The following is a 27,897-nucleotide window of genomic DNA, read 5'->3' as shown; positions in this document are numbered from 1 at the left end:
TTTGGTATATAAACCTCCACAGGCAGTATAGTCGAAATATATAAGATGCATTATGAAGAAGAAGGGGGGGATGTATCAATGAAGTTACAATTATTATTCCTTTAGTTAAAAAATACTTTGGCGAAGAGGCGGGAGAAGGATGGAAAATGCGGAATGGGCCGAAAGAAAAACAAATGAGGAAGTGTTAAGTATGGTGAGGAAGGAGGGGGATTGTTGACAGAGATTTAAAAAGGCAGGAAAAAATATGAAGGAAATACCGAGTTCCAATGAACTGTAAGAGAATGTGATAGAGGATAAAATGTGTGTATAAGTGTATGAATGTATATACAAGTAACTCTGGGCACCTGCAGCTCCGCCCAAGCTATGTGATTTTTCGGGTACCAGATCTTTCTGGGAAACCATAACCGGCACAGGGAAAGGAACTGGCCCCCCTACCCTGATATGTGAATTATTTCACTCGCCGTCGGGCTTAGTACTGGGTGAACTCTACAATCACCTACCAAACCGACCTTCCGGTTGATTACTGTGTTTATGGTTTATATATATATATATATATATATATATATATATATATATATATATATATATATATATTTTTTTTTTAAGTAATCTACCGGTTAAGGTAGGTTTTTGGACTGACACAACTACCAAACAAATATTTTATTACTCCTAACAAAACACAAAATCAATCATCCTACTCTATATCAGGTCCCTCTTCATCTCCGAGTACTTCCTTCCTCCCTTCATCCCGTCCAACAACCCTATCCTGTTCCTTCCCTTTCCTCTTTTGCCCAACATTCTACCCTCTATCACAGTCTTCAACATCCCACTGCCGGTCAACACCCCCCTCATCCATTTTTCCTGCCTCCATAGGATTGCTCCCAACAAACCCATCTCTTCGCCCACCATACCAAGTACTTCCTCATTTGTTTTCTTCTCTGTCCATTTCACCTTCTCCATTCTTCTCCACACCCACATTTCAAAAGCCTCCAATCTACGTCTATCCTCCTGCTTCAATGACCACGTTTCCGCTCCGTACATAGCTACGCTCCATATCAAAGTTTTTACGAGTCTTTTCTTAACATCCTTACTCAAAGTCCCTGTCATCAACTCCCTCCTCCTTGTGAAAGCCTCTTTGCCTAGCGCAATTCTTCTCCTTACGTCCCTACTACTTTGACCGTGTTGGTCCAAAACACTACCGAGATACGTAAACTGTTCTACCTGCTCTAGCTTTTTCCCTCCTATTTTAATGTTAAGCTTGGCCTTTTTCTTTCTAGAAAATCGCATAACCTTTGTTTTATTAATATTGATTCTCATCCCATACCTGTCGCACTGAATTTCCAATTCACTAAGCAATGCTTGCAGCCCCTTGGCTGACTGACAAACTAAAGCTTGGTCATCAGCAAACCTAACTGATTTTACGAATTCCCCGCCCACTTTCATTCCTACCTCGAGTTCTTCCCATGCCTCTTTGATCATTTCTTCTGCGTACAGGTTGAACAGCAACGGTGATAATGGGCAACCCTGCCTTACACCCCTTCCTAACACTGCCCATCCTGACTCCCCGTTTCCCACCCTCACCTGAGCAGTCTGAGACATGTACAGGTTGCGGATTAGCCTCCTTTCCCTCCAATCTATTCCTATTTTCTGCAATATACTCATTAGTTTTTCCCAATTTACTCTATCAAACGCTTTTTCGAAATCTACGAAACAGGCAAATACCTCCTGGTTGTGTTCTATATTCCTCTCGATTAATAATCTCATTACTGCAATGGCATCACGCGTACCTCTCCCCTTCCTAAACCCAAACTGATCATCCCCTAAGTAATCATTTGCCCTACTCTCTATCCTTTTGTTTATGATCCTGAGAACAACCTTAGCTGCGTGGGATATCAAACTAATTGTCCTTTAGTCCTCACATGACGTGGCCTTTACCTTTTTCGGAATAGGAACTAAAACTGATCTCACAAAGTCTTCCGGCCAGATTCCCTCCTCATAAATACTACGGATCAGCCCATATAGCCTCTTCCTCCCACATTTTCCCAAGCATTTCAAAAGTTCCACGGGAATGTTATCTACCCCCACGGCCTTATTTAGTTTCATCTCCCTTAATGCCCTTTCTATCTCATTGTCTAGTATGCCTGGACCTAAGCTATCTTCCTCTACGTCATGTTCCTTTTCAATGTCTAACTTTGTTGGTCTAAGCTCTTTACTATACAGGTCTTCTACATATTCCTTCCATCTCTCTTGGATCTTTCCTGCGTCAACTATTACCTTACCGGCCTTATCTCTAACTGCTATCGTTGATCTCCCTTTCTTACTTCCCGATAAAGATTTAACTATGCTGTAAAGCGCACCGATTTCCCCCTTCCTCTGCAGACTTTCCATATTCTCGCACTGCGTCTTCCACCATGCTTCTTTGGCTTTATTTGTTGCCCGCCTCAATTTATTGTTCAATTCTTTGTACTTCATTTTGCCTAATTCTGTATTTATATTCTTCCATTTTCGCCGCTCATCCATTTTTGTAATCATCTCATCCGTGATCCATGGTTTACGAGTCCTTTTAGCGTTAACGGTTCCAATAGTGTCTTTTGCCGCTTTAGACAACCCTTTTTTGATACATTCCCATTTTTCTTCAATAGTACTTAGCTCTTTACCGTCCTCCATGATTTTCTCTACCGCCTGTTTGTATTCCTTTCTTTTCAACCCATTTAATGCTTCTACATTCCATTTTCTAACTCTCCGCCCCTGCCTTATCTTTTTAAAACGTACGCTACATTTCATAACAACTAAATTGTGGTCTGAGTCCGCATCCGCTCCCGGGAAGCTGTGGGAATTTATCACACTGTTCCTAAACCTGTGTCTAACCAGGATATAATCTAGCTGATATCTTCCCGAGTCACCTGGCATTTTCCATGTATACCTGCGTCTTTTGTGGTGTCTGAACCAAGTGTTGGTGATAACTAACCCCTGTCTCCTGCAGAACTCAACTGCTTTCTCCCCGCGGTCATTCCTCGTGCCTAAACCGTAGTCCCCCACCTCATCACCATCTCTTCCTTCGCCTACTGTCGCATTCCAATCCCCCATCACTATCAAATGTTTCCCTGCAGGAACACATGCAATCATGTCCTCTAACTGATCGTATATCCTATCGACCTCTTCTTCCTTATGGTTGCTCGGTGGCATGTATACCTGGATAATAACTAAGTTCGTCGGTTCTGCTTTTATCTCCACTAGTAGTATTCTATCCGTTACCTGCTCTATGTTGACGACGCTTCTTCCTACCTCTTCATTTAATACTATGGCGACCCCTCGTTGGCTCTTGTCCCCACCGCTGTATATTATTCTATACTTATCACTCCAGTAATCCCCGCTATCTTTCCATCTCACCTCGCATAGACCTAAAATATCTATATTTCCCCTTTCCATCTCTCGCTTAACATTCTCCAATTTCCCCGTCCTCATCATTGTCCTAACATTCCACGTTCCTATTCTAACTAATTTGGTCTTCTTCTCCTGCGTCTTCTGTCCTGCTGCTGCTGGTTTTCCCTTGCAAGGGTTTCGTGGGATGACGACCGCGGAAGCCTTGCCTCCCCCGCTGCCGGGCACGACACACGGCCGATTGGGCCGAGCCCCGTGGTTGCCAGGACTCAAAATATCTCTATTGTCCATCACATTGTTCTTGGGAATGATAATTGAGGTGGTTTCCCGTTGCCTTCCTCATATATATATATATATATATATATATATATATATATATATATATATATATATATATACACACACCATAAACACAGTAATCAGTGTGTGTGTATATATACACATCTATATATATTTATATATATATATATATATATACATATAAATATACACAAACCACAAGCACAGAAATTGGATTTCTCTCAACAATCCCATCTTCTCCAAAACCATGCCTAAAGCTTCGTTTGTTTTTCTTTCCATTTCACCTTCTCTACCCTGCTCCCACATTTCAAAAGTCTCAAATCGACTCATTTCGTCTTGCTTCAATGACCATGTTTCCGAGACGTACATGGCCACACTCCATATTCAAGATTTCACCAATACTTTATTAATGTCCTTATTCAACGTTCCTGTCGTCCCACACCTATACGCTGAGCTGATGTTACTTTGGCGAGTAAAAAACTTGGCACTAAACCTATGCAAGAATGAGGTGTAAAGCAGTAGTTGGAGTCCAGCTCCACGAAAATGCCGGCTCTCCCAAACCAACCATGTATTTACTTCGTGAATCGGTTTGCTATTCTGCTGCCAAATCTACGTTGCCTTTATTTGCATGTTTTTCACCATTAATTTCCCACTGATTATCCCTTTATCAATTCTACGGATTTCATTCACTTTATCATCTACACATTTCCTTTCTCTTTTCTTCCCTTTTTAAAATTCGTACTTGCGAAACTTGAACTCTCCCTCTCTCGAAATTCTCATTTGATAATGATGTAAAAACATTGATACAGGTTGAAATAAATTCCTTAAAGTGGGAAACTTAATTAACTCATTATATCATAATGAATGAGTTCCATTACATCAGTCCAGACCTGCTATCCGTCGATCGTAATACGTAGCAACACCTTGATTGTCCACTTGTACCCTGCCATCCATTTCCGTGGTTCCGTAGGCCATCAATTATAATCCCTGAACGTGCAATGCTCTTAAGCGCGTCCCGGTGTTCGGTCATCTTAGCGTCGTATGCCGTGAGACATGGCGATTGTCATGTCGAGTTACGGTGCTTGAGACTAAGAGCGGCGTTGAAGACGACTTTGGAGGTAAATCAGGGATGCGACCAGTGACCGAAACTCTGGAGGCGAGCCTAGCAGTAGTAGTATTTAGGGGAGGCGACCGGCAGATAAGGTCATTTGCGCCATAGGGGATGGACAGGAAAGGATGAAGGGTGGAGAGAAACCCGGCGTCGGCATTAGCCTACTCTTTACGAAAGGCGCCAAGGGGTCCGCAGCTTAACGTCCCATCTGACGGACGGCGAACTCCCTCAAAGTGCCCTCCACAAAAACCCCCCCAAGGAGGGATCGAGATAACTCTGAAAAATATTCAACACCGCCGGAATTTGAACCCGCGCCCTCAGGGTGGGAAGCCAGTACGATAGCCACCGCACCTACTCGATCCCCGAGGTGAACCTATTCATAACGGTTGAGTAACCGGTTGAAACTTGGGGTCCTTTTTTTTTGCCACAGTTATAATTTCAGTTTAGGTTACGTTATTGATTGCAGTTATCATATCGGTTAAAGTACCTGTTCCGGTTACAGTTATAGTTTCGGTTAAGATTACAGTTATAGTTTTGTTACAGTTATGGTTTCGCTCATTCGTACAGTTATGGTAGCGTTAACAGTGACGAATACGCAAAACCATGCACCAACAAAAAACAATCAATTTCTTGTCCGACGTAGACTGAATTAGGACTGAAACCAAAAAATAATAAGAACAGCAACTAATGAGTTATGTTCAGTTTCTTCACCTTCAAAAGTTAATTCATATTTTCGAACTTTTTCCTTCTTGTCCTGCATGATCCAAACCTACTGATTCCTCCCACGTTTGACCAAGGCCTGTACGTGAGCTAGGTTAGATCTGCAGTAGTACAACTAGCACTGCGCATGAAGAGTATTTACAAGAAGATTTTAGTTTGGGGCACATATGATCTAAGGGAGCTATTTTTTGCCCAGTTGTCTCACTTCCGGAAATGTATGCCACAGTAGCGTAGAATCCGTTTTCAAGTTCTTTATCGGAAATTGAAATAGCATTCACATGGCGAACTGTTCCGCATTGGATAAAAGAGTATTGTCAACATCGATTTCTGTTGTTGCGAATGCGTTAACAAATTGATTTATTCCGTTATTTGAAGTATTAATGAGTAATTTAAAGTGAAAGAAGTAACTTGGCAACTCCATACGAACTTTATTAAAGTAAGACCTAGGTTTCGACGCTAGATGTCATCATCAGATATGATGATGACGTCCAACGTCGAAACCTAGATCGTATTTAAATGAAGGTCGCGTAAAATAATAGTAAATTAAAATAATAATAAAAAGTTACTGCTTTAATTTTAAATATATTGTATAAAGTCCATAAAATTACGCCAGAGACAAGAAATTTCATAAACGAGTAAAATAACGTGTCGTTAATATAGCATAACACCTTTATGGGATCGAAGGGTAACCTTAGCGGGAACGGAAAGCACCTAGAACGTTTTTCCGAGGCTTTTTTTTCCTCAGCACTTGTTCTTTTGTACTGAAAGCATCCCTGGAAATCGCACCAGTTTAGGACTGAAACGTCGTCTCCCCAACCGTCGGTTCTCATAACGACACAAGTGGACACAAAAGTCCGTGTCAGAAAAAATTAGTTTTATGAATGCTCACGACACCACAGTGTTACTTAAACAGATGTTGAATGAAGAAAAACTGTTTTCATCCGTGATCGTGATGGACTAGTGCCTTAGAATCCACCCCCTCCCACCCTGACCCATTGAAACTCACCCTTCTCGACAACCTGGAACCGGATGTGGATGTCCTCCGCGGAATCCTGTGCTTTGGCAACGCAAGTCCACTCCCCCACGTCTTCCGCCCGAATAGACGGAATGCTGACAGCGCAGAAGCCGGCGCCCAAGTCGCCCACGGCTCTCACCCCGTGCCGCCACGAAGTCCTGCCGTAGAGAGGGATCGATTGAAAAGTGAAAAAATTTGGTCAAAATTAATAAAGCCATTCTCTCAATGCCTTAATGAAGCATTTGGTGAGACACTTCAAAAAAAAATGTTGAGCCCTCAAGTTCAATTATGAAATCAATTTTTAAATTCTCTAACGTTTGTCTCTCTGAAAAGTTCATGATACATTTATCTTGTTTAAGTCCTTGGAATTTTGATGAAAGTCTTATTTGGGTACCATTTAAGGCTTAGGGGCCGCAAGAGTTTCTCGGGTAGGAAAAAAATCCACAAACGCCCCTTCCTGTGAAAATATGAAGCGCATTCATCTCAGAAGCATGTCGACTGATTACAGTACGTAAGTGTAGGCGTACAATATGTTACTTCTCCCTCAGCAGCGATAGAATTAATCGAGTGGGATTCCCATTTGCTCGTACCTGTGAACGTCCGGATGCCGAGAATCAATGACGGTGACAATAGAGTAGTCCGGTCTCTCGAAGCGACAGTGCTCCAAGGCCACTCCCATCACACTGCGGCAGCGAAATTCGGCTGGGTAGCCTCTCGACACATCTCCTTTCACTTCCGCCACCAGTTGCTTTTCTGTAAGGATACGGGAAGGCGTGCCACAAGGGCGCGCAGTGTGGCCGCTCAATTTCCGAGCGGCGGTGGATGCAAGAGAAGCATGTGCGTTCAGTTGGCGTGGTAGCAATTTACACGGTGTCGTTTAAGTAACTCTAGGAACTAAGGAAATTATATAAAAGAGTGAATAATAATATCACTAATTGCTATTAATTTTTGAGTTATATTAAATATAAAAGTGTAAAAATCATTAATCTCTACATATGTCGTCAGATAAATGTTAGTTCCTATCTCATAAAAAGAAAAGGCAGCCAGATGTGAGGAATACAGAAGAATAAGTTTGACTTTGCACGTAGATGAAGAGGTTCTAAGGATCATCAGTAAGAGGACGGAGAGCAAGGTGAACGGTTACTAAGGGGATGATCAGTTTGCGTTCAGGAAGGGGAGGGGCACGCCTGATGCCATAGATGTAATGCGGTCACTAATAGAGAGGAACATAGAATACAATCAGCGTGTATTTGTCTGTTGCGTAGATTTCGAAGAAATGTTCGACAGAGTGAACTTGGTAGAATTAATTAATCTATTGCAGGAAATAGGAGTAGAGTGCAGGGATAGCAGACTTATCGGCAACCTATACATGCCTCAAACTGCTCAGGTGCGAGTGGCGGATGGAGAGTTAGGATGGACAGTATTAGGAAGAGCTGTTAGACAGGGTAATCTATCATCACCCGTATTTTTAACGTGGAGAAAATGGTTCAAGAGGCATGTGAAGAACAGGAGATAAAAATTAAACTCGGTATAGAATTAATATAGTCATTTCGGTTTGCTGTTGATTAAGCTTTACTTCGCCAGTTAGCCAAGGAGTTCCAAGCATTACAGAACGCATTGGGAATTGAGTACGATATGCATGGAATGAGAATAAATGTAAACAAAACGAAGGTTATGCTGTTTTCGAGAAAGAGATTGAATGATAAAATTGGAGCTAACAAAATAGAGCAGGTGGAACCGTTAACGTAGTAAAGGCCGACGGATAAGCAGGTTATGTTCAGAGGATTATCAACTTGAGAAGTCATAAGCAGAAATAAAGCTTTTTGGAGGAGCTACATACTGGAGGATTACAAAAAGGAAAGTGTATTTGCGAGTTACGACAGTAACAGAGGCAAAAAGGTATCTGTTGAAGAGTATAGCGTGGCTTAACTTAGATCAGGGCCAAGTGGCGTTTTGGCAATGAGGCATTGCTTTTGTACAGGCTTGAAAAGCTGTACTCGACGTAAGAGTCGAATGGAGATACGGCAATCTTAATATGTAACTTGGTTATTCGGAATCATCTTTAATTAAGATGCTGGCAGATATTTAGGGCAAATTCATAGGACTATCAAAATCGATCGATACTTGCGGAGGGATAACAAAAAAATATCGATAGGGAATGAAGACAAATTCAGGAACGAAGAGTTGTCCGCTGACAGTAGAGTTTGCATCTAAGGTGTAACAGGTATAGGAGGTGAGTGGACGAGGAACTTGGAAGTTTGGAAGGACTTCGATATTGTCCAAGGTTCATGTTTAAGACCACCACAAACCCCGTTTCTGGCTGTTATAGGCAAAAAAATGTCCGACCCCCTTGTAGTGATCGATACTTTGAAATATCGTCGACGGGAGGAGTGTTTCCTTCGGATCATAATCCTTCGCTCTGACTGCATCGAACACTCACCGTGCACGTGAGTTCGGATGGGTAGCGCGACTGCATCGCCGTAGTCGATGCTCACCACACACTCCCATTTGCCCGAGTGCTCGGAGGTGGTGGCGGCTTGCACCTGGAGGCCGCAGTCCCCCAGTCGCTCCCCTCTGCCGTACGGTTGGAATGGCGCGCCGCTGGTGGCTATCCTGGGTGGTACCGTTGCGTTGCCGTCGGGAAGGCGGATGAGGCAGAGGGTCAGAGGAGCGTCGGCTGAGCAACCGATGACCAGTGAGTCGCCGGACATCACCTCCATTTCGACTTCATCGCCAAGGTTGTCAGTTGTGCTTCGTATGGTGTTCTTACGTGGTATCCAGGTCCTCAGCGTCTTCAACTTCTCTTCTCTCGTCCGACTGGCTGCATAAAGAAATCGCAGTAGCGTCTTAATTTTCATTTCCATGTCCGCAATACTTGCATGAGAGCTCATACGTTCAACAAACTAGCATTTAATCACGGGCTAAGGAGGTGCAAGATAAAGCAATTACTTGGGTTCCTCGAGTGCGGATTCGAATGATCAATGCTACTTTATATACAGGGTGCAGCGAAAAAATCCGGACAAGCACGCGTGTCCTCGAATGAGATTTCCTTACTGGGGTAGCGAAACTTTTCCCAGACTTCTCAAAAGCATCATACTTAGCCACAATATCGTAAACAGTTTTTGTGGGGTACCAGAAGAATCGAACTATTTCGAAATATAACGCCCAGCACAAACACTTTCGAAAATAGCGGCTCTTCGATTGTACTCCGCACTTGTACGTAACATCGCGGCTATTTTGAGGTTACGACTGTTTACTAGATTCCTATAGCTTTCAAGAACGCCAATCGCGACCTCCAGTGGAACTACGATGTGGCGAGTAATTCAAATTGAGGTTGTCCGGATCTTAGCGCCAAACTCGATATTTATCTGTCATATTGGCATAGCTCAAAACAGTTAACAATGCAACTGTTCACAGTTCATAATTGCCCAGGGAAGTAACTGTTCGATGATAATTAAGTGCCATCATATTAAAATATATGTAAGACATCTAATAATTGAACGATTGAATATTTTATCTTTACTTAGGTGGCGAAACTCAAATATCCAATTGGTGTGTATGGCTTGAACCCATACCATTACGTTCTGAAAATGTATGAGTGACTTCTTAGCCTCATCGTCACTTTCACGATAAAACAGCCTATCAAAAATCTATTTTTCCCGAAATGTTTAGTATTTCTCATCATGAGATTTTGTTTCACGTTTACCACGTTCAACTGTTACTCGACCCTTCGTACTTTTACGCTATATGCACCGCATATGAGACCTGAATGTTACGGAAACTAAGGCAATAGCTTCCCACCTAGAGGTTCCGGGTTCAAATTCCTAGGTTGGAGGACTTTTCAGTGGAATATCATACCCACTTTTGAGTAATGTGTGGAGATCACTTTGCTAGTGGACAACGTCTTCTGTCAGATGGAGCGTTAAAAACTTTGTGACCCCCTCGTTGTCTTTAGCTATTTGAGTAGGCTAATGCCGACGCAGCTTTTTTGTTCACCCTTCCTTCATTCCTTACACATTCTACTCCGAATTACACAAATAACATCAGCTGTTTGGCTCCCCCCCCCCCCTATTGTGACCGTTCTCTTAGAATTCCCATGGCTATTGTTCAGAGCATATGACATGTACCAAATGTACAAACGTATGTAGCAGTTAATGCGAAGTTAAATACTCAACTTTTTACAGATGTTAGTGCTGAAAAGTATATGAAAGAAATTAAAATATGTAAATAAAATCTACAGAAGTAAAGGCTGTCGAAGTGTAGGTAGACAGAAGTTAACATTTGTTTGCATACTAAAAGAGTCACTAGAGTAATTTTCTTCCTTATCCTAGAGAATATATATATACACGAGTATGTATACATATATATATATACGCGCAACCATAGCATATATATATATATATATATATATATATATATATATATATATATATATATATATATATATAAAATATCTTCGAAATGGAACGCTCTTCGGCGACACACAAATATATAAAAACACAGATGTAGATTTTTAGAATATAGAGACACAAAGAAAGGACACTCACAATTTGTTATTTTACGTTTCGACAGCACGGCTGTCGTCTTCAGATTCTGAAGACGACAGCCGTGCTGTCGAAACGTAAAATAACAAATTGTGAGTGTCCTTTCTTTGTGTCTCTATATTCTAAAAATCTACATCTGTGTTTATATATATATATACGCGCAAATTTTTATTTTTTTTGCGCGTGTATATATATATATATATATATATATATATATATATATATATATATATATATATATATATATATACATACGCGCAAAATTATGTTTTCTTTAGCGGTAAATGATAACGACTATAAAACGGCAATCACTATTGCGCGTTACCTTCTTTGCCATTTCCGTGTCCCCTTGCGCGTCTTTTCGCTATCACATGACCTTTGTATCGACCTGTGATTGTTTTCAATGTTCCCTCTCCGGTATGATGCACCATATTTGGGTCTAACCTGGGACACGCTTTCAGGTTGTCTGGTACCCTTTCTCATGTTCTCTGACACGTTCTGGGGATCGAGTCCTCTCTGTCTCTGAGTGCCATCGTTATTGCCCTCCTTGGCCATCTGGAGGTAATCTGGGTGCTTTAACCTAGGGACTGATCTTCTAAAGAGTACGCAAAACTATCATCGCTCCATCCCAACATTTCCTCTAAGGTTTCGAGTATACGAGCACAAGTTGTTAGTAAACATTTGCTCACATTCATAACCTGGATTGGAAATGGTACCCTACCTACCTTCTCTCGAAATATCACTCACCGATTCCGACTTCGAGGAATCCCCCTCTAAGAGCCCAGGGGTCGACGGAGCTGATGTAGGCCTCACAGCGCCATAGGCCGATTTCTTGAGGCTTTAGGGGTTGCTCCACACTCAGGCCACAATCCCCGTTCTTCAGGCCTCGCCCAAAGTAAGAGTACCTGAAGGGAGGGGAAAGAGAGGGAGAGAGATGGAGATGAGAAGTCCGGGATTTTGACAGCTCTCGGCTGATGTCGCTGTGCATTGCGATGAACTCATCCCTTCGACCGACGCTGCTTATCCGTCGTTTTCTCTTAGGTGCGCTATAATTCCTGGAGAAGCTACTTGATACTGGAAAAGTTACTTACTACTTACTCTCCATCTCTATCACTATCCCGGTCAAGGCGAATGATTTTTACTCTCTGAAATTGTTCCATTGTAATGCACATTTAGCGGATGACTCTATTAAAAGGTACTGTCGTGGCATCTCTTGTTACTTGGCAATTACTTGGAATTTACTCACTCTCTGTTTATTGTTAGGAGAGGTTTTCATTGAACAAAAATCATTGATTTGATTCTCAGAATTGTGGCGGTCAGATTTAATTCCATGAATCGCGTTAGGATAAAAGAGATTGGAGTTTTAGATAGAATTAATTGGCAAAGACCAAACCATAGGCATGGTGAAGCAGGGGAAATGGAAGAAATAAGGATAACTAAAGGGACTGGAGAGGTTAGAATCACAGAGACTGGTATAGCTGTCGACCGGATAACACTTTGATAAGTCACGTGCTCATTCACGTCACTCGTCCAGAACTCTTGCCAGTACTATAATCACATGACGATCAGTTACCCCAGGTCGGGTTTTAAGTTGGCGTCAATCATCAAAAAACGTAACTTAGATACACGTTCACCGATATGTTTTGCGATTGATCAATTAACCGAAAAATTAAATAAAAATCATCGCCCATATTTTTTAATGATCGGGTTTAATGGTCTTCTCTTTAACGGTCATCGAAACACGTAGTACGTGTGGGCATTGTTTGAACATGCAATTAGGAACCAGTCGCACTTAGTACTCGACGGTTGACGTACGCGATTGACACCGTCGGAGATTGATGGGAGTCAGTTTTTGCTTCGTATTACTTTATATTATTGTGGCAAAGTATGCGGAAGAGAGTTATTTCTGAAGGCCAGGGACCCAAGCTTGTAGCTTGGGTTTTCTGACCCTGACTACTGGGTCAAGTGGTCAGAGCCTGTAAATATACCTGCCAGAGGCTAGTCCGTCCCTGGGGTAAAGAGTTCCCCCACCGGGCATCACGAATTTACACACGTCCACAACTGCGTTGGCCAGATAGTTGCAGTGGAGGTTGAGGGCAGGTTTACTGCGTCCCGAGGGTGAACTGGTGTTCCTCCACACAAACCCTACATCTTGGTCACTGGGTACCGCTGTACACGGGAGAAAACATTTCATTTAGAGTTTACTAGTAAAAGGCATGCATACAGGCGAAGGTTTTGTGAGGGTATACAATGGCTGGGAGGCTTTCAGGTCTCTCTTGAGGGGTTCAAAATTAACGCATCCCCAAGGGTCATCCAACCGTTTGAATACCCATATTACAACCTCTTTCGTCATTTCCCTATTCCCGCCAAGCGGTTGCTGCCTGCAGACTTTTGACGGATATGCCTACGTGTTCAATGCTACGCGCACTCACCGGCATACTCTAGGTCCACCTTGGACGTCCGCGGCACCATGGACCCGCTGCTGGTCCACTCGCACGTCCAATCGCCAACCACCAGGTTGCTGAAGTTCACCTTGGGTGTCTTACAAGACTCTACCTGAGGAGAAGTTGTGGCCACTTTAAGAAAAAATCTTCCGGATCAAACTGGGGAAACAAAACCTCGTATTTCGGAAGATTTCATCACGAAACAATACGTATTTCTAAAACATTAGATGAGAAAAAAGTCGTGGTATGGATACTATACACTAAAACTATGAATAATAAAAAGACAATGGTCATGCGGTGTCCGAGATAGAGAAAAGTTTAGCTAAATAAAATAAGTGAACTTGAGAAAATGAAACAGCGTACCTAATTCAGTTTTTTTAGGCCAAAATGGTTAGAGTAACAGAAACATAATCGAAGTTGACAAATAAAAACTTCCACAAGAATGCAAAAATTTCAGACTGTTAAAATCATTCGCCTTGATCGAGATGGCGAATTATTTCTACACTCTGAAATTGCTAGGGAAGGTGGGAATAGATGAGAAAAATGTTGATTAAGGATAAGAAGAAAGGACTTTTTAAAACTAAAGTATGGAGCTTGGTATTGTACAAAGCGGAAACATGGTCATTTGAGCAAGGTGATAGGCATATATATGAGGATTTTGAAATGTGGGTGTGGAGAAGGATAGAAAAGATTGAGTGAACAGAAAGGAAAACAAACGAGGAAGTAAATGCAACAGTTTCTGGCGTCACTTGGTGGAAATTCTTCATATTGAAATTAAGTTTAAAATACTTCGCCTTTCCACATACACCACTTTTATTACTACCTAGGTTTCGTTATGGTATAACATCATCAGGTCTGATGATCAGACCTGATGATGTTATACCATAACGAAACCTAGGTAGTAATAAAAGTGGTGTATGTGGACAGGCGAAGTATTTTAAACTTAATTTCAAAACGAGGAAGTGCTAGGTATGGTGGGGTAGGAGAGAGAATTGTTGAGTTGAACTATTACAAGGCAGGAAAGATGGATGCAGAGCATTCTGATTGGCAAATGAAATTTTGAAGACTGTGATAATTAGGGGAAGAATTAAGGCAAAACGAGAAAGGGGTAGGAATAGGATAGGGATGTTGGACAAAATGTAGGGAGGAAGGAAGTATGCGGAATTAAAGAAGGGTTTATTGTATTATCTACCTCTACATCTACTCAATATTTATAAATTTTATTTATTCGTCTATATCAATGTTAACTCCTTCGAAATAGTCCCCATTTTATATTATACACTTATGCTAACGATTTTTTCAATCTTCTAATCACTTCTGGTACTCGATTTTTTGCATAATTTTTAGCTCCCTCAGCGATATCAGTGGGCCTCCCAGTGAGTTTTAATCTATCTAAAGGGTGCGTTCCGAAAGTAATTTAATTATTTAAAAAATTAATTTATTGAACAGATTTGCACAAACACTTACAATTCTTCAAAGTACTGTCCTTGGGCCAATACACTTTTTTTCCTGTGTCTCTACGATGATTGGTACGCGCCCTGGAAGACGTCCTCGAGGACCTCTCGCAAGGTCTTCGTCACGGCTGATAAGATCTCTTCTATGGAGGAAAAACGGGTTCATTTCAGGGCCACCTTAATCCGAGGAAACAAAAAGAAGTCTGCTGGGGCGACATCGGGACTATAGGGGGGGTAAAGCAGCGTTGGCATCTGGTGTTTGGCGAGGAACTCGCGGACTCGTAGCGCATTGTGGCAAGGCGCGTTGTCGTGATGGAGTTGCCAGGTAGCGAAGATGTTTTTTCTCGTCCTGATGAACCTTTCCGGAGTTTTTCCAGTACATCCACGTAGTAATCAGCATTGAATGTCTGTCCTTGAGGATCAAACTCCTTATGGACCACTCCTTTACAGTCAAAAAAGATAATGAGCATTGTTTTCACTTTTGATTTGCTCATTCCTGCCTTTTTGGGCCTGGGGGACTGGTCGGTGTGCCAGTCAGAACTTTGGCGTTTTTTCTAGGCCATATTCAAAAACTCAGGTTTCATCACCAGTGATGGTGTTGTCCAAATAATCAGGTTCATTTTCAATGCGTCGCAAAAGTTCACTTGAAATTTCCGCTCGGTTGGTGTTTCGTGACACGGTTGGTGCGCATAGGTTTACAATAACTGACGTCCTGCCGCTTCCACAGCTTGGAGAGTACTAAGACCAGTTTGGCGGCAAATCTTGATGTACCTCCCACTCTACTCCAAGTAATTTGATCCCACTCCAACTAATAGGAGCGGCACAGTAAATTCAATTGAATTACTCCTGGAACTTACCCTGTATGATTGTAAAACGACGACCTCTTAAGGTTCTCTTTATTATTGGGAACAGATATAAGTCACAAGTGGCCATGTCTGGCGAATTTAGAGGCTGGAACATCATTTCAGTGTTTTTTTTTGGACAATAATTCATGAACAATTAGAAATGAGCAGTGTGGCCAGGTTCATCATCGTGGTGGTTCAAAAACCATGAATTATTTCGTCACAAATACGGGCATTTGGTTTGTATTGCTTCACGCAAACGGCGTTGAACTTGTAATAAGTACTCCCTATGGATCGTTTTACCTTGTGGCAAGAAGTCAAGCACTATGCAAAATTACAAAACTCCTGTTCCTTTTTGAACACACCTCGTACTAGTGACTTCGGCTGTTCCGCCACACTCCGGAGGGTCTTGTTGGGAGTTTACCTGTATGGCAGTGGGACGCTCTGGGACTCCGTGGTCGCCCGGAGCAGTGATGTAGCAGGTCTTCAGCTTTTCCGGGCCACATGTAGAGGTTGAGTCCTTCCCTGGCAGGAACTCATGGCGAGCATTAGAGCCATTCCATGAACAATCTGCGGGCAGCGAGAGAAAGAGAGTGGCAGAATGCTCGGTCAGAGGGAGTTGACAAAGCAACTCCGACAGAAAAATATCTTATTGCTAGCATATCGGTCTCATTGACGCTGATAAAATAAACATAAAATATGATATGTAAATTTATCATTAATTTATTTTTTACGTGCCTCGGCATATGGAGTGCTTTGCCAGCGTGTGTCGTTCAAGTTCTGAGAACTAATTTTTCCTGACAAATTACTTTTAATCAGATATTTTTTCTTCTGTTACTTTTCAAAATAATGTTCATAAGAAATTCTTTCAACCCACTCAGTTCCTTCTGCCCCCGAGAAAGGTGGTGCGCCACCGAAAATTCGGAATATATAGGAGTTTTCTTTTTGTGTTTCTGGGTTTATTTTTTCGCTAGTGCTACCTTGGTGTACCTTTTGATCCACATCTGTGACACTTTCACCAAAGTTATATATATATATATATATATATATATATATATATATATATATATATTAGGTAATCTACCGGTTAAGGTAGGTTTTTGGATGGACACAACTACCAAACAAATATTTTATTACTCCTAACAAAACACAAAATCCATCATCCTACTCTATATCAGGTCCCTCTTCATCTCTGAGTACTTTCTTCCTCCCTTCATCCCGTCCAACATCCCTATCCTGTTCCTTCCCTTTCCTCTTTTGCCCAACATTCTCCCCTCAATCACAGTCTTCAACATCCCACTTCCGGTCAACACCCCCTTCATCCACTTTTCCTGCCTCCATAGGATTGCTCCCAACAAACCCCTCTCTTCGCCAACCATACCAAGTACTTCCTCATTTGTCTTCTTCTCTGTCCATTTCACCTTCTCCATCCTTCTCCACACCCACATTTCAAAAGCCTCCAGTCTACGTCTATCCTCCTGCTTCATTGACCACGTTTCCGCACCGTTCATAGCTACGCTCCATATCAAAGTTTTTACGAGTCTTTTCTTAATATCCTTACTCAAAGTCCCTGTCATCAACTCCCTCCTCCTTGTGAAAGCCTCTTTGCCTAGCGCAATTCTTCTCCTTACGTCCCTACTACTTTGACCTTGTTGGTCCAAAACACTACCGAGATACGTAAACTGTTCTACCTGCTCTATTTTTTGCCCACCTATTTTAATGTTAAGCTTGGCCTTTTTCTTTCTAGAAAATCGCATTACCTTTGTTTTATTAATATTGATTCTCATCCCATACCTGTCGCACTGAATTTCCAATTCACTAAGCAATACTTGCAGCCCCTTGGCTGACTGACAAACTAAAGCTTGGTCATCAGCGAACCTAACTGATTTTACGAATTCCCCGCCCACTTTCATTCCTACCTCGAGTTCTTCCCATGCCTCTTTGATCATTTCCTCTGCATACAGGTTGGACAGCAACGGTGATAATGGTGAAACCTGCCTTACACCCCTTCCTAACACTGCCCATCCTGACTCCCCGTTTCCCACCCGCACCTGAGCAGTCTGAGACATGTACAGGTTGCGGGTTAGCCTCCTTTCCCTCCAATCTATTCCTATTTTCTGCAATATACTCATTAGTTTTTCCCAATTCACTCTATCAAACGCTTTTTCGAAATCTACGAAACAGGCAAATACCTCCTGGTTGTGTTCTATATTCCTCTCGATTAATAATCTCATTACTGCAATGGCATCACGCGTACCTCTCCCCTTCCTAAACCCAAACTGATCATCCCCTAAGTAATCATTTGCCCTACTCTCTATCCTTTTGTTTATGATCCTGAGAACAACTTTAGCTGCAAGGGATATCAAACTTATCGTCCTATAGTCCTCACATGACGTGGCCTTTACCTTTTTCGGAATAGGAACTAAAACTGATCTCACAAAGTCTTCCGGCCAGATTCCCTCCTCATATATATATATATATATATATATATATATATATATATATATATATACACACACATACATATGTATATTAACACCCATTCATACACGAAAAGCTGGCCTTTGGTGAAAAAATATTCATTCACATGGATACAGACATAAGGAAAATCGATAGGAACACATACAAAGGACGTACGCAGGAGAGGTGGGTAAGGCAGAATCGAGCATGTCACGAGTGTAAAAATATTTCCTTGTCCGGAACTTGAACCACGGATCTTTTGACTGGCTGGGCCGATGCTCTAACCACTTGAGCTATCGTGGAAACGTAAATTACACTTAAATCTGCGGGTATTTATGCAACCATGTGCCCGATTCTTTGGCCAGGAGATGGTGTTACCTTTGGTGGGTGAAACATCTCCATAGCAAATTTTTTTGCACTTATGATCTGCTCGATTCCGCCTTTCCCACCTGTACTCAGTTTGTCTTTTATATACGAGGGCGATTCGAAAAGTAAGATCTCCTATTTTTTTCATGAAAAATAAATTTTATTCTCCATTTTGTGTTCATCGTCGGATGGGCTGAGCAATTATGTATTTTTCTACATAGTCGTCTTGATGATCAATCACTTTTTGCATCTTTGTAAGCAGCTTTTTAATACCGGCGTCGTACCTTTCTCCCACCGCGTCACGAAGCCAACTGACTACTGCTGCTTGCACTTCCTCGCCTGGCTTGAATTTCTGTCCTCCGAGGTGTTTTTTGAGAGCGGGAAACAAGTGGTAGTCGCTGGGGGCAACGTCCGGGCTGTAAGGAGGGTGGTCGATGATATCCCAGCCGAATTCATTGAGTATGGTGGTCGTTTGATGTGAGATATGTGGACGTGCATTGTCATGATGCAAACACACTCCTTTGGTGAGACACCTTGTTGTAACCGAAGACCTCCGACACAATATTCTGCACAGAGAAGTAGCCACTCTCTTCATTAAGGCATTCCTTTATCTCATGAAAGGTAATTCTCCGGTTATTGCGGACCATCTCGTCAATTAGAGCCAACACTGATTCCGGCAAACTCGGCCGCCCCGACCGCTGCTCATCGTGGATGTTTTCCCAGCCAACAAAAAACTCTCTGCGCCACTTCCACACGTTTTTGATGTGCATACACTTCTCACTGTACACTTCCACTAAATGGCGATGAATTTATATCGGACATGCAGTCGTTATTTGGCTTCACGACGCGGCGAGAACAGGTACGACGCCGGTATTAAAAAGCTGCTTACAAGGATGCAAAAAGTGATTGATCGTCAAGGTGACTATGTAGAAAAATAGCTAAATGCCTCACCTTTCCATCGATGTGCGCAAGGTTGAGAATAAATTAGATTTTCCATGAAAAAAATAGGGGACCTTACTTTTCGGATCGCCCTCGTATTCCTAACCCTTACATATATGTACATATATATTTATATATATATATATTTATATATATATATATATATATATATATATATACATATATATATATATATACATACATACATGCATATATATATACATATATATATAAATATATATATATATATTTATTTATTTATCCATGCATGTATTTAATTATTCATTTGCCATAAAATTTTCCCTTAACATGGGAGAGTGATAGAAAAACGACTGGATTTTCAGAAACCCATTGGTTGTCAGAGGGAGGTGGTGAGGTAGAGGTGGATCGCCCCTAACCACCACCCACTTAATCGCGCACCCACTCACCGAAAACAGAGATGCCAACCCTTTCCGAGCGCTTAACGTTTTTAGTCGCGGCGAACAGCTCCCAGCCTCCGTAGTCGCTCAGCAGGGCGCCCCGGATCCGAAACCCGCACCTCGTCCCCTCAATTCCGGAGTCGTAATAGACGATTCTGGAGCTGGAGGAGGAAAGATGTAGGTCAAACGGGGTTATCGTAAGATCACTTGGCTAGGATCACTAGGGCACCTCTCTGTAGGTTGCGGGGTATTTGACGACTACATCCTCGGCTACAGGTACTCGACTTGCGGCCCAAGTATCAAACTCGTCGCAATTGCTGGTATCACCCCTTTAAGACCCAGTATGTACAACTGAGTACGCCGACCGTCGGATGGGACGCTAAAGTTTTGATCCCTTGTCGTCTTTAGTTAATTGAGTTGGCTAATACCGACGCTGTGGGAAATACTACTCCACCCTTACTCTGTTACATTAGCACCCTACGCTTATCGATTTGCCCACCTATACTTCCTGGCGTAAATAACCTTAGCTGTTGGTCGTATCCCGCAATAGGGGGCACTGTCCATTTTGTAGGCCGGGTATGGACTCGTCTGGAAGAACTTTCGTCTCCTCTACATTGTCTTTCTCTTGCATGGTTCCGCAATGTTCATTCAGGGGTATCCCGATCCTTGCTTTGGTTTCAGTGAAGACCAAACGCAGTACAACGTCGTTTGGATGGTACGTTAAATTATTTGGCCCCCACTTCGCCCTTTTTCATTGACTAGGCTAATGCCGACACCGAGTTTTCTACCCTTGTTCCACCATTCCCTCAATACCCTATACTGCCCCAAATCACCTGTCTCTTCCCATAGTGACCAATGGTGAATAACTTAGCTGTCGTCTCCCATAATATGTACTACTTACTCAGAACAACTCGGGCGCAGTTCTCCTTTCCCTCTGACCAATCAGGAAGATGACCTGTGTTTGAGCCGAAAATTCAAACTAATTGAGTACCCCTGTCCTACGAGCTAACGGGACGCCGTTGTCGATGAATAGACAATAATTACAAACAGTTGCCAGGGGGAATCTGCAACAGAGACTGTGAATACGTTCCATTTCTCCATTCTAGAGTAACGGTTTTATGTTTTTCAGCAAACTATTGAAATTCTGACCACGAGGCATCACCTACCTGTATGCTCAAGCGTCGCTAAAATATATGTACAGAGAACATCGATGGCAGGACAGGGTATAAATAAATCGAATGGACATTAATGTAAGTTATTACGTGAACTGAACTGATTGCGACTTCCCAAACCATTTAACACAAAACCCAATAGAACCCACGATATTTGACCGAAATAAGGGCATTAGTTAATTTCAACGCAAGAGACGGCATATTATTAAGAATTGAGAGCACAATCGGCCAACTACGTAATGACAACTATAGGGAAAATCGTGGCAAGGGAGCGGGATTACCTCCCCTCCAAGGAGGGGAGGGTGCGCGGAAATCACCGCGCAGGTTCTTCTTACCGATGAACAAACTATAGTTAGCTTATCAGTCAGCGCCTGGAATTCAAGTCTTCTACCTACAAGGTTTGATGATATTCGGTGTTTATCTGAGGCTAGACTCGATAGTAAAACTGAAAAGCGGAGACAGCATGCCACAAGTGGAGAGGAGTGGTCATCAAATGGAATCGCTTACTCTTCGGACTGCTGCTGCTTCTGGCCAGGTGGCGGAGGGTAGAGCTGCACGGAGGATCCGTTAATGGTGAGAAGGGTGCAGTTGACCACGGGTCCATCCTCAGGCTGCATCCGGTAGACGATGATGATGTCCTCGCCAATGCAGACGGTGCCAGCTTTCGGGAACACGCCAAAATCGTCTGACGAGAAAAAAAGCAAACATATTAAGAGTTAAAAAAACTTGGCCATAAATACAATTAGCTTAACTTAATATACAGCAAAGCGAACTTAAATGATAAAAGATCCTATCATCCACTTAATGAGGACGTGGAAAGAGTTGACCAGATATCATTCATGCACCAGTTACATGTATCAATCAGTTACACACGTTACAGCTGTTATACTGTATGAACCACTTAACTGAATACACTTATAAAAGAATAAGGAATCCTATTAAAAAGGTCGGTTAATACAAAACACAGAAGCATAGACGTGCTGACAAGTAGGTGGTGACTGGGGTGAGTTTTATTCGTACTAAATTTGATGTGATGAAATAATGTTCACTTAATCACCAAATACGAGCAATACTCAATAACAGTAGAAACCTTATTAGTGGATCTGTCCTTCGATTACCAAGATCACTTGCTTTTCATGTATTTTCCTATGCAGGAACTAGGCAAATATCAGCAGACCTTCGCCTTTTAGTAATGTAATGTTATTATCATTCTGGGATATCATTCCCACGTGTCTTTGTCATCACCCATATTGTTGTGACCAGTGCAGGTCAGTCACCAATTTTACAATATTTAAGAGAAAATACTTCCTTCTTAAGAATTATTGCAGAAACTGTCGCGTGAATTATTTTGGCTGGGATGTTGAAGACAGTGGCAGAGAGAAGAATGTTAGGCAAGCAAGGAAGGATTATGAAATGGATAGTCACGTTGGACGAAGTGAAGGCAGGAAGGAAGGGTGTGAAAATGAAGGGAACTTACTGTAATTTGGATTTTCAGGGGGTCTAAACCTAAGAAAAGTAGGTGATTTGAGTCTCTGTTCATTGTAAACCTACCTTGAACTGTAGAGTACCAGTAATAATAAATAATAGACACTTACATGCTGCAAATACCAAGTTGGACCTCGGCATTTGCAGACATTATAATCCTAATAACTCCGCGAAGTGCAACTCCGCTAATGGAATGTGATAAATTTAATGAGAGATGGTAGGCTTTGGTTCCAAACCAAGCAGAAAATTATTAAAGATCGCCATTTCTGCTTCGATGACGTCTTGGAAACAAATCGATGGTAAAATAAAAGTTATATCAGAGGCGACCGACAGGTGAGGTCATTTGCGCCATTACGCAATAGGTGGGTAATTCGGTATGGGCAGGATTTTCAGGGAATGGAGGAAGGATGGAAGGAAACCCTGTGTAGGCATCAGCCTACTCTGTTAACAATATGCGCCTAGGGGTCACAACAAGTTAACGTACCATGCGACGGACAGCGGACAATACTTTAAGTGATCCCTCCACATAGCACCACAAAAAGACCTCGGTATACCACTGAAAAATCCTGCCATCTCAAACATTTGAATCCTGGGCCTCGGGGCGGTTATCCAGTTCATTAGCCACCTCACAATCCTGATCTCCTAAATGTATTGAACATCTAGAATCAAAATAAAATATTTTCACGAGAGAAACCGTAGAAACTGTGATCAACAAGAACAAGAAAACTAAATCAACATCATCAAAACGAACCATGAATGAGACATTTTGCGTTTATGTGGATGGAGATTTTGATGACGGTCTTAATGGAGTTTAAAACGCTTTCGTCTATCGTTCGGAAATTTAATTTTTTCTTGTTGAGCAGAAGTTATGATTTTTTGCATTCCAAACATGGTCTAAATACTTATACTTTCATAAACAGCGTTTCCAACCGTGGAACACTAGAATCGGAAAAGATGAGTTTATAGTTGCAAATAATTTACCGAGAAAGAAAGAGGCTGGCCATCGGGGAGGTCGTCGCGAAAACCGAAATCAACAGTGCGTAGAAAAAACTGCGCGGTAATTGTTCACACCCCCTTCTGGGCTGGGAAGTTCTCTCTCCCTCTCAGAAGTATTATGTCAACACTATTGTCAGCCGTTGCCGTCTGTTCACGGATGAATGCGATCTCAGGTACTTCAGTTGGCTTTTTTATTTGATTCGCCCATTCGTTTTGCACTCATTTTTTCCAGTTAATTTTCTCGGCAAAACAATAAGAGACACAAAAACGTACAGGAACGCTGGGAGTTACCCGTGTTTTTTTATTGGTATTTGGTGATTTCATTTTTTTCCTTTTATGTACTGAGAATATTTGGTTACAAAAAACAATGATCACTTCGAGGTCTGGATGTTGGATAGTTACGACTAGCTCCGTCTACTTGCAGCCTAAAGATTCTTTTTTCACATTATAGAACGAAAATGCCTTCCTTTCCCCATAATTTCATATACTTCTTCGATTCCTTCGAGCATCTCAGTGACAGGAGCATCGATTTCGTCTGTAGTACCAGCGTGGCAGCACGAATATTCTCCAAGAATTAAGAAGAAAACTGTTAGAATTACAGGGGAAGGAATAGGACTAATTTCAATTAGGTCGGAACATCAAATGTGACGATGATGTCTGATGATGACGGTCGAGCCGTCGAAACGTCAAAACTACATATGTGAGTGTCCTTTCTTTGTTTTTCTATGTTTTAAAAATCTACATCTGTGTTTTATATATTTGTGCGTCGCCGAAGAGCGTTCCATTTCGAAGAAATTTATATATATAGAAACACTCACACGAGCAGTATAATATTTGGACGGCACAATAGAACACAAATAAAATAGTAACATTTAAAAGAACACTCACATTGTTGCTTATTTAAGCTTTCAGCCTCCTCCAAGGCCTTCTTCAGGTAAGACTCCTGAAGAGGTTAGTCTTACTTGAAGAAGACTACGGAGAAGGCCGACAGCTTAAACAATCAACAATACGAGTGTCCTTTTAAGTGTTACTATTTTATTTGTCTTCAATTGTGCCGTCCAATATATATATATATATATATATATATATATATATATATATATATATATATATATACATATCAAAGTTTGCTCACTCCTCTGCTCCTCTGTCAATAAGTGAGTACATATATCCTGATGATGGGCAACTTATCGTTAAATGTACGTATTGAAGGATAATTATGGACAAAATGGCGGGGCCTACCGTTGTGCTTAGTTTGCCGAGGACTCCTCCCTCCTGCCGGAATCTCATCATCAGGTCGGAGGCGAGGGTTCCAATGCAGTAGATCGCCGCCCTTCGCCGCCGGTGCATGTGGAGAGGGTGGCGAGCGATGTTTCGCCGGAAACTGCAGGGACTTTTCGTCGAGAGGTTGGCGGGGCACAGGGGTTCCCATGCGGCGGAAGGTAGACTCTTCGAGCCAGATCCTCTCCTTGCCGGAGTTTCCACTACAGCCGCAGAGGTGGAGACACAGGAGGAGGACAGATACCAGCCACAACGAGTGAATAGACTTCGGCGCCATTACCGTCAGAGTGACGATAGCTAGATCCTAGTCTTCAACACCTAATGGGGTGTTCAAACGTGCATTAGTGATAAAACAATAATTACATTTTTCATACAGCGAAATTTGAAAATGAGATTGACTTCGAAACTAATTTACATTTACAAGAATATCCCGCCTTTCAGCTAATAAATACCTGTAGATGTGTGGTAGTGGGTGAAAGCACCAGGTGTATCTGGAAAAGCAACGGGAGAGAGAGTGTAAGGGGCAAGAGAAAATGGGTAAAAATGCACTTAAAATCCCTGAAAAGACGTGCGTGGTGATGCGATTGATATATGTATATCGTTTTCTCACTAGCTCAAGCGGTTAGAGCATCGACCCAGCAAGTTGAAAGATCCGCGGCTCAACTCCCGGTCAAGGAAACATTTTGTGTTCTGTTATGCCGTCCAAGCGTTATACTTATTCCTCTCGTTAGTGCTTCTACTTATGTAAATACGTGCCCTGGCAGTGGCTTGCAGGGAACTAAAATATCTAGCATATATGTATACATACCTGTATGTTTGACATTTTAGTACCCTTCAAGTCACCGCCAGTGAAAGTGGTAGGGGGTAAATACACACCAGACTAATTTTGATCCGCATATGACCCTACCGTGGTCCAAAAACGAGCTCACTGAGCCCAAAAGCGTGTGAAATTCACATACCAGGGTAGCAGGGCCACTTATTTCTCTTATGCCACCTACGGGTTCTAGGAAAATCTAATAATCGATAAACTATACAGATTGAGTGAGGTGAAAATGCAGTTCCCTCTTGCCCCATGATAGCTTTTTCTCTTTTACGTCCTCCTCAATACCCTATGCACTTGTCTCTTGGTCTTCCTCGCGGGATCTTCCCTTCAATTTACTATTCTGTTACGTTCATAACTAATAATCCATTTTGCCTCGAGGCGAGCATTGCCACCTAGTTCTTTTTTTAGTAGAGCTCTCCAATAATCCTTTCCTCTTCGTTCCTTTGGTGGACACTCGTTTTTCACTTTATCAGTCCATTTAATCTTGAGCGTTCCCTCCCTAGCGCCATGTCATCTACACTTCGCTGGTTCACTTTTCCATCTCTCATATCCGTAGAGGGCGATTCTCCATTTTGTAGTGACCATTAAACATGTAAAATACTTCAAATAATGGAGGTAATATTAACTACGACTGCATAAACTACAGTGCACTTCTCTACGCAATGCGAGACGAGCCACTTGCAACTAGAAGGACAGTAAAATTAGGGTTAGATGAAATAATGAAAACGTATTAGGCTACTTGGATAATATAAGAATGCTTTTTCCCCCATAAGGGTGGCTGCTTACAAGTATTCTGATCCTTTGCCGTTCGTGGGATAAATGGCATCTTCAATCTATCTATTCTACGTTCGATCTCTCTCTTATCTTATTTTCATAATCTCCCTTATCTAAATACGACGCGCGACGTCGGGGCTAATAATACATTTTATACATCATCGCTAAATATATCTGCCGACAATTTAAGCAAGAGTTTAAATCTGTTATTTAACCTTCGCGCCATGAGTTAAAAGCCCCCTTCTTTGAAGAGGCCTGCTTGGCAGGCGAAACACCTGGTGTCAGGTTTTCTCTGGGCACTTACCTACCCCCGCAACTAAATTCCGTGTTTTTGTTTGTATTTGTATGATTGGCGGGTCCCTGGTACAGGAGAAATCCTTGTAAACCCCGTAACTGAGAGTACGTGTGATTCGCAAAGGTCCCTGTTTCTGAACACACCCGAGTGAATGAGTGAGAACTTATATCCATCCGTTTTATATGTTTTTGTAAGAAAGGCGGGTCCCTGGCTAAGGTGAAATCCTTGTAAACCCCGTAAGTGCGAGTACGTGTGATTCGCAAAGGTTCCTGTTTCTGAACACACCCGAGTGATTGAGTGAATGAGTGAGAACTTATATACATCCGTTTTATATGTTTTTGTAAGATAGGCGGGTCCCTGGCTAAGGTGAAATCCTTGTAAACCCCAAGCGAGTGAATACTTGTGAATCGCAAAGGTCCCTGTGCGCGAATACACCGGAGTGGTCGAGTAAATCAGCGGAAACGTGCGTACATTCGTTTAATATAATTGCATTTATTTGTGTGATTGACGGGTCACTGGCATAGGAGGAATCCTTGTAAACCCTGAACGAGTGCGTGAGTGCGGTTCACAAAGGTCTAACACACCCGAGTGGTTGCGGATGAGAATTTGAACCTTTTCTTTTTATTTTTTTCATTTTTTTACATTTCTGTGGGAGTACAACGGGTGCCTGGCATAGGAGATATCCTTGCAAACCCTGAGTGTGTGTGTGAATGCGATTCACGAGAGTGACTGCTGTTACTTAACACACCCTAGTGATCGAGTGGTTTTTTTGTTTATTTCTCATTAACTTTGCTTTTTTGTGTGTGATTGAGGCATACTTGGGTCGCATGTTTCCCAAACACACCTAAGTAACCTAGTGTGTGTTCCCTATCTTTCCCCTAACTTGTAACTTGGTTTTTACCTCCCGACCTTTACAAACCTAGTGCCAATCAAGTTTACGGTCTCGGCTATTTGATTTTTCATTGCTTCATGACCGTAGGTACGTTCATTTTATATTTAAAAAAACCTTAGAAGCAATGCAAGACCACCAACTCGAGAGTGTACATATCTATGTTATACTCACACAGTTAACTCAA

The 27,897-nt window shown here is 42.1% G+C and overlaps 1 protein-coding gene across 1 annotated transcript in view; it reads right to left on the bottom strand.

The window, feature by feature from the left end:
• LOC139698691 (uncharacterized) overlaps positions 1–27,897 on the bottom strand; it is a 59,519-nt gene that overhangs the window by 18,135 nt on the left and 13,487 nt on the right. Inside the window, exons 2-11 of the mRNA XM_071597566.1 lie at positions 24,891–25,247; positions 21,675–21,852; positions 20,005–20,156; positions 16,236–16,381; positions 13,504–13,627; positions 13,060–13,240; positions 11,819–11,976; positions 8,968–9,348; positions 7,118–7,280; positions 6,519–6,685 (exon numbers count right to left, since the gene is read on the bottom strand). Of these exons, the coding sequence (XP_071453667.1) occupies positions 6,519–6,685; positions 7,118–7,280; positions 8,968–9,348; positions 11,819–11,976; positions 13,060–13,240; positions 13,504–13,627; positions 16,236–16,381; positions 20,005–20,156; positions 21,675–21,852; positions 24,891–25,206 (1,966 nt within the window). The 5' untranslated portion in view covers positions 25,207–25,247. The remainder of the gene's footprint in view (positions 1–6,518; positions 6,686–7,117; positions 7,281–8,967; positions 9,349–11,818; positions 11,977–13,059; positions 13,241–13,503; positions 13,628–16,235; positions 16,382–20,004; positions 20,157–21,674; positions 21,853–24,890; positions 25,248–27,897) is intronic.

This window comes from Hetaerina americana, unplaced genomic scaffold (assembly GCF_022747635.1).
Source record: "Hetaerina americana unplaced genomic scaffold, ioHetAmer1.1.p SCAF_9, whole genome shotgun sequence".
NCBI lineage: Eukaryota > Metazoa > Arthropoda > Insecta > Odonata > Calopterygidae > Hetaerina > Hetaerina americana.
The sequence above is the reverse complement of the archived record's forward strand: the minus strand, read 5'-3'. Positions and strand labels throughout refer to the sequence as shown.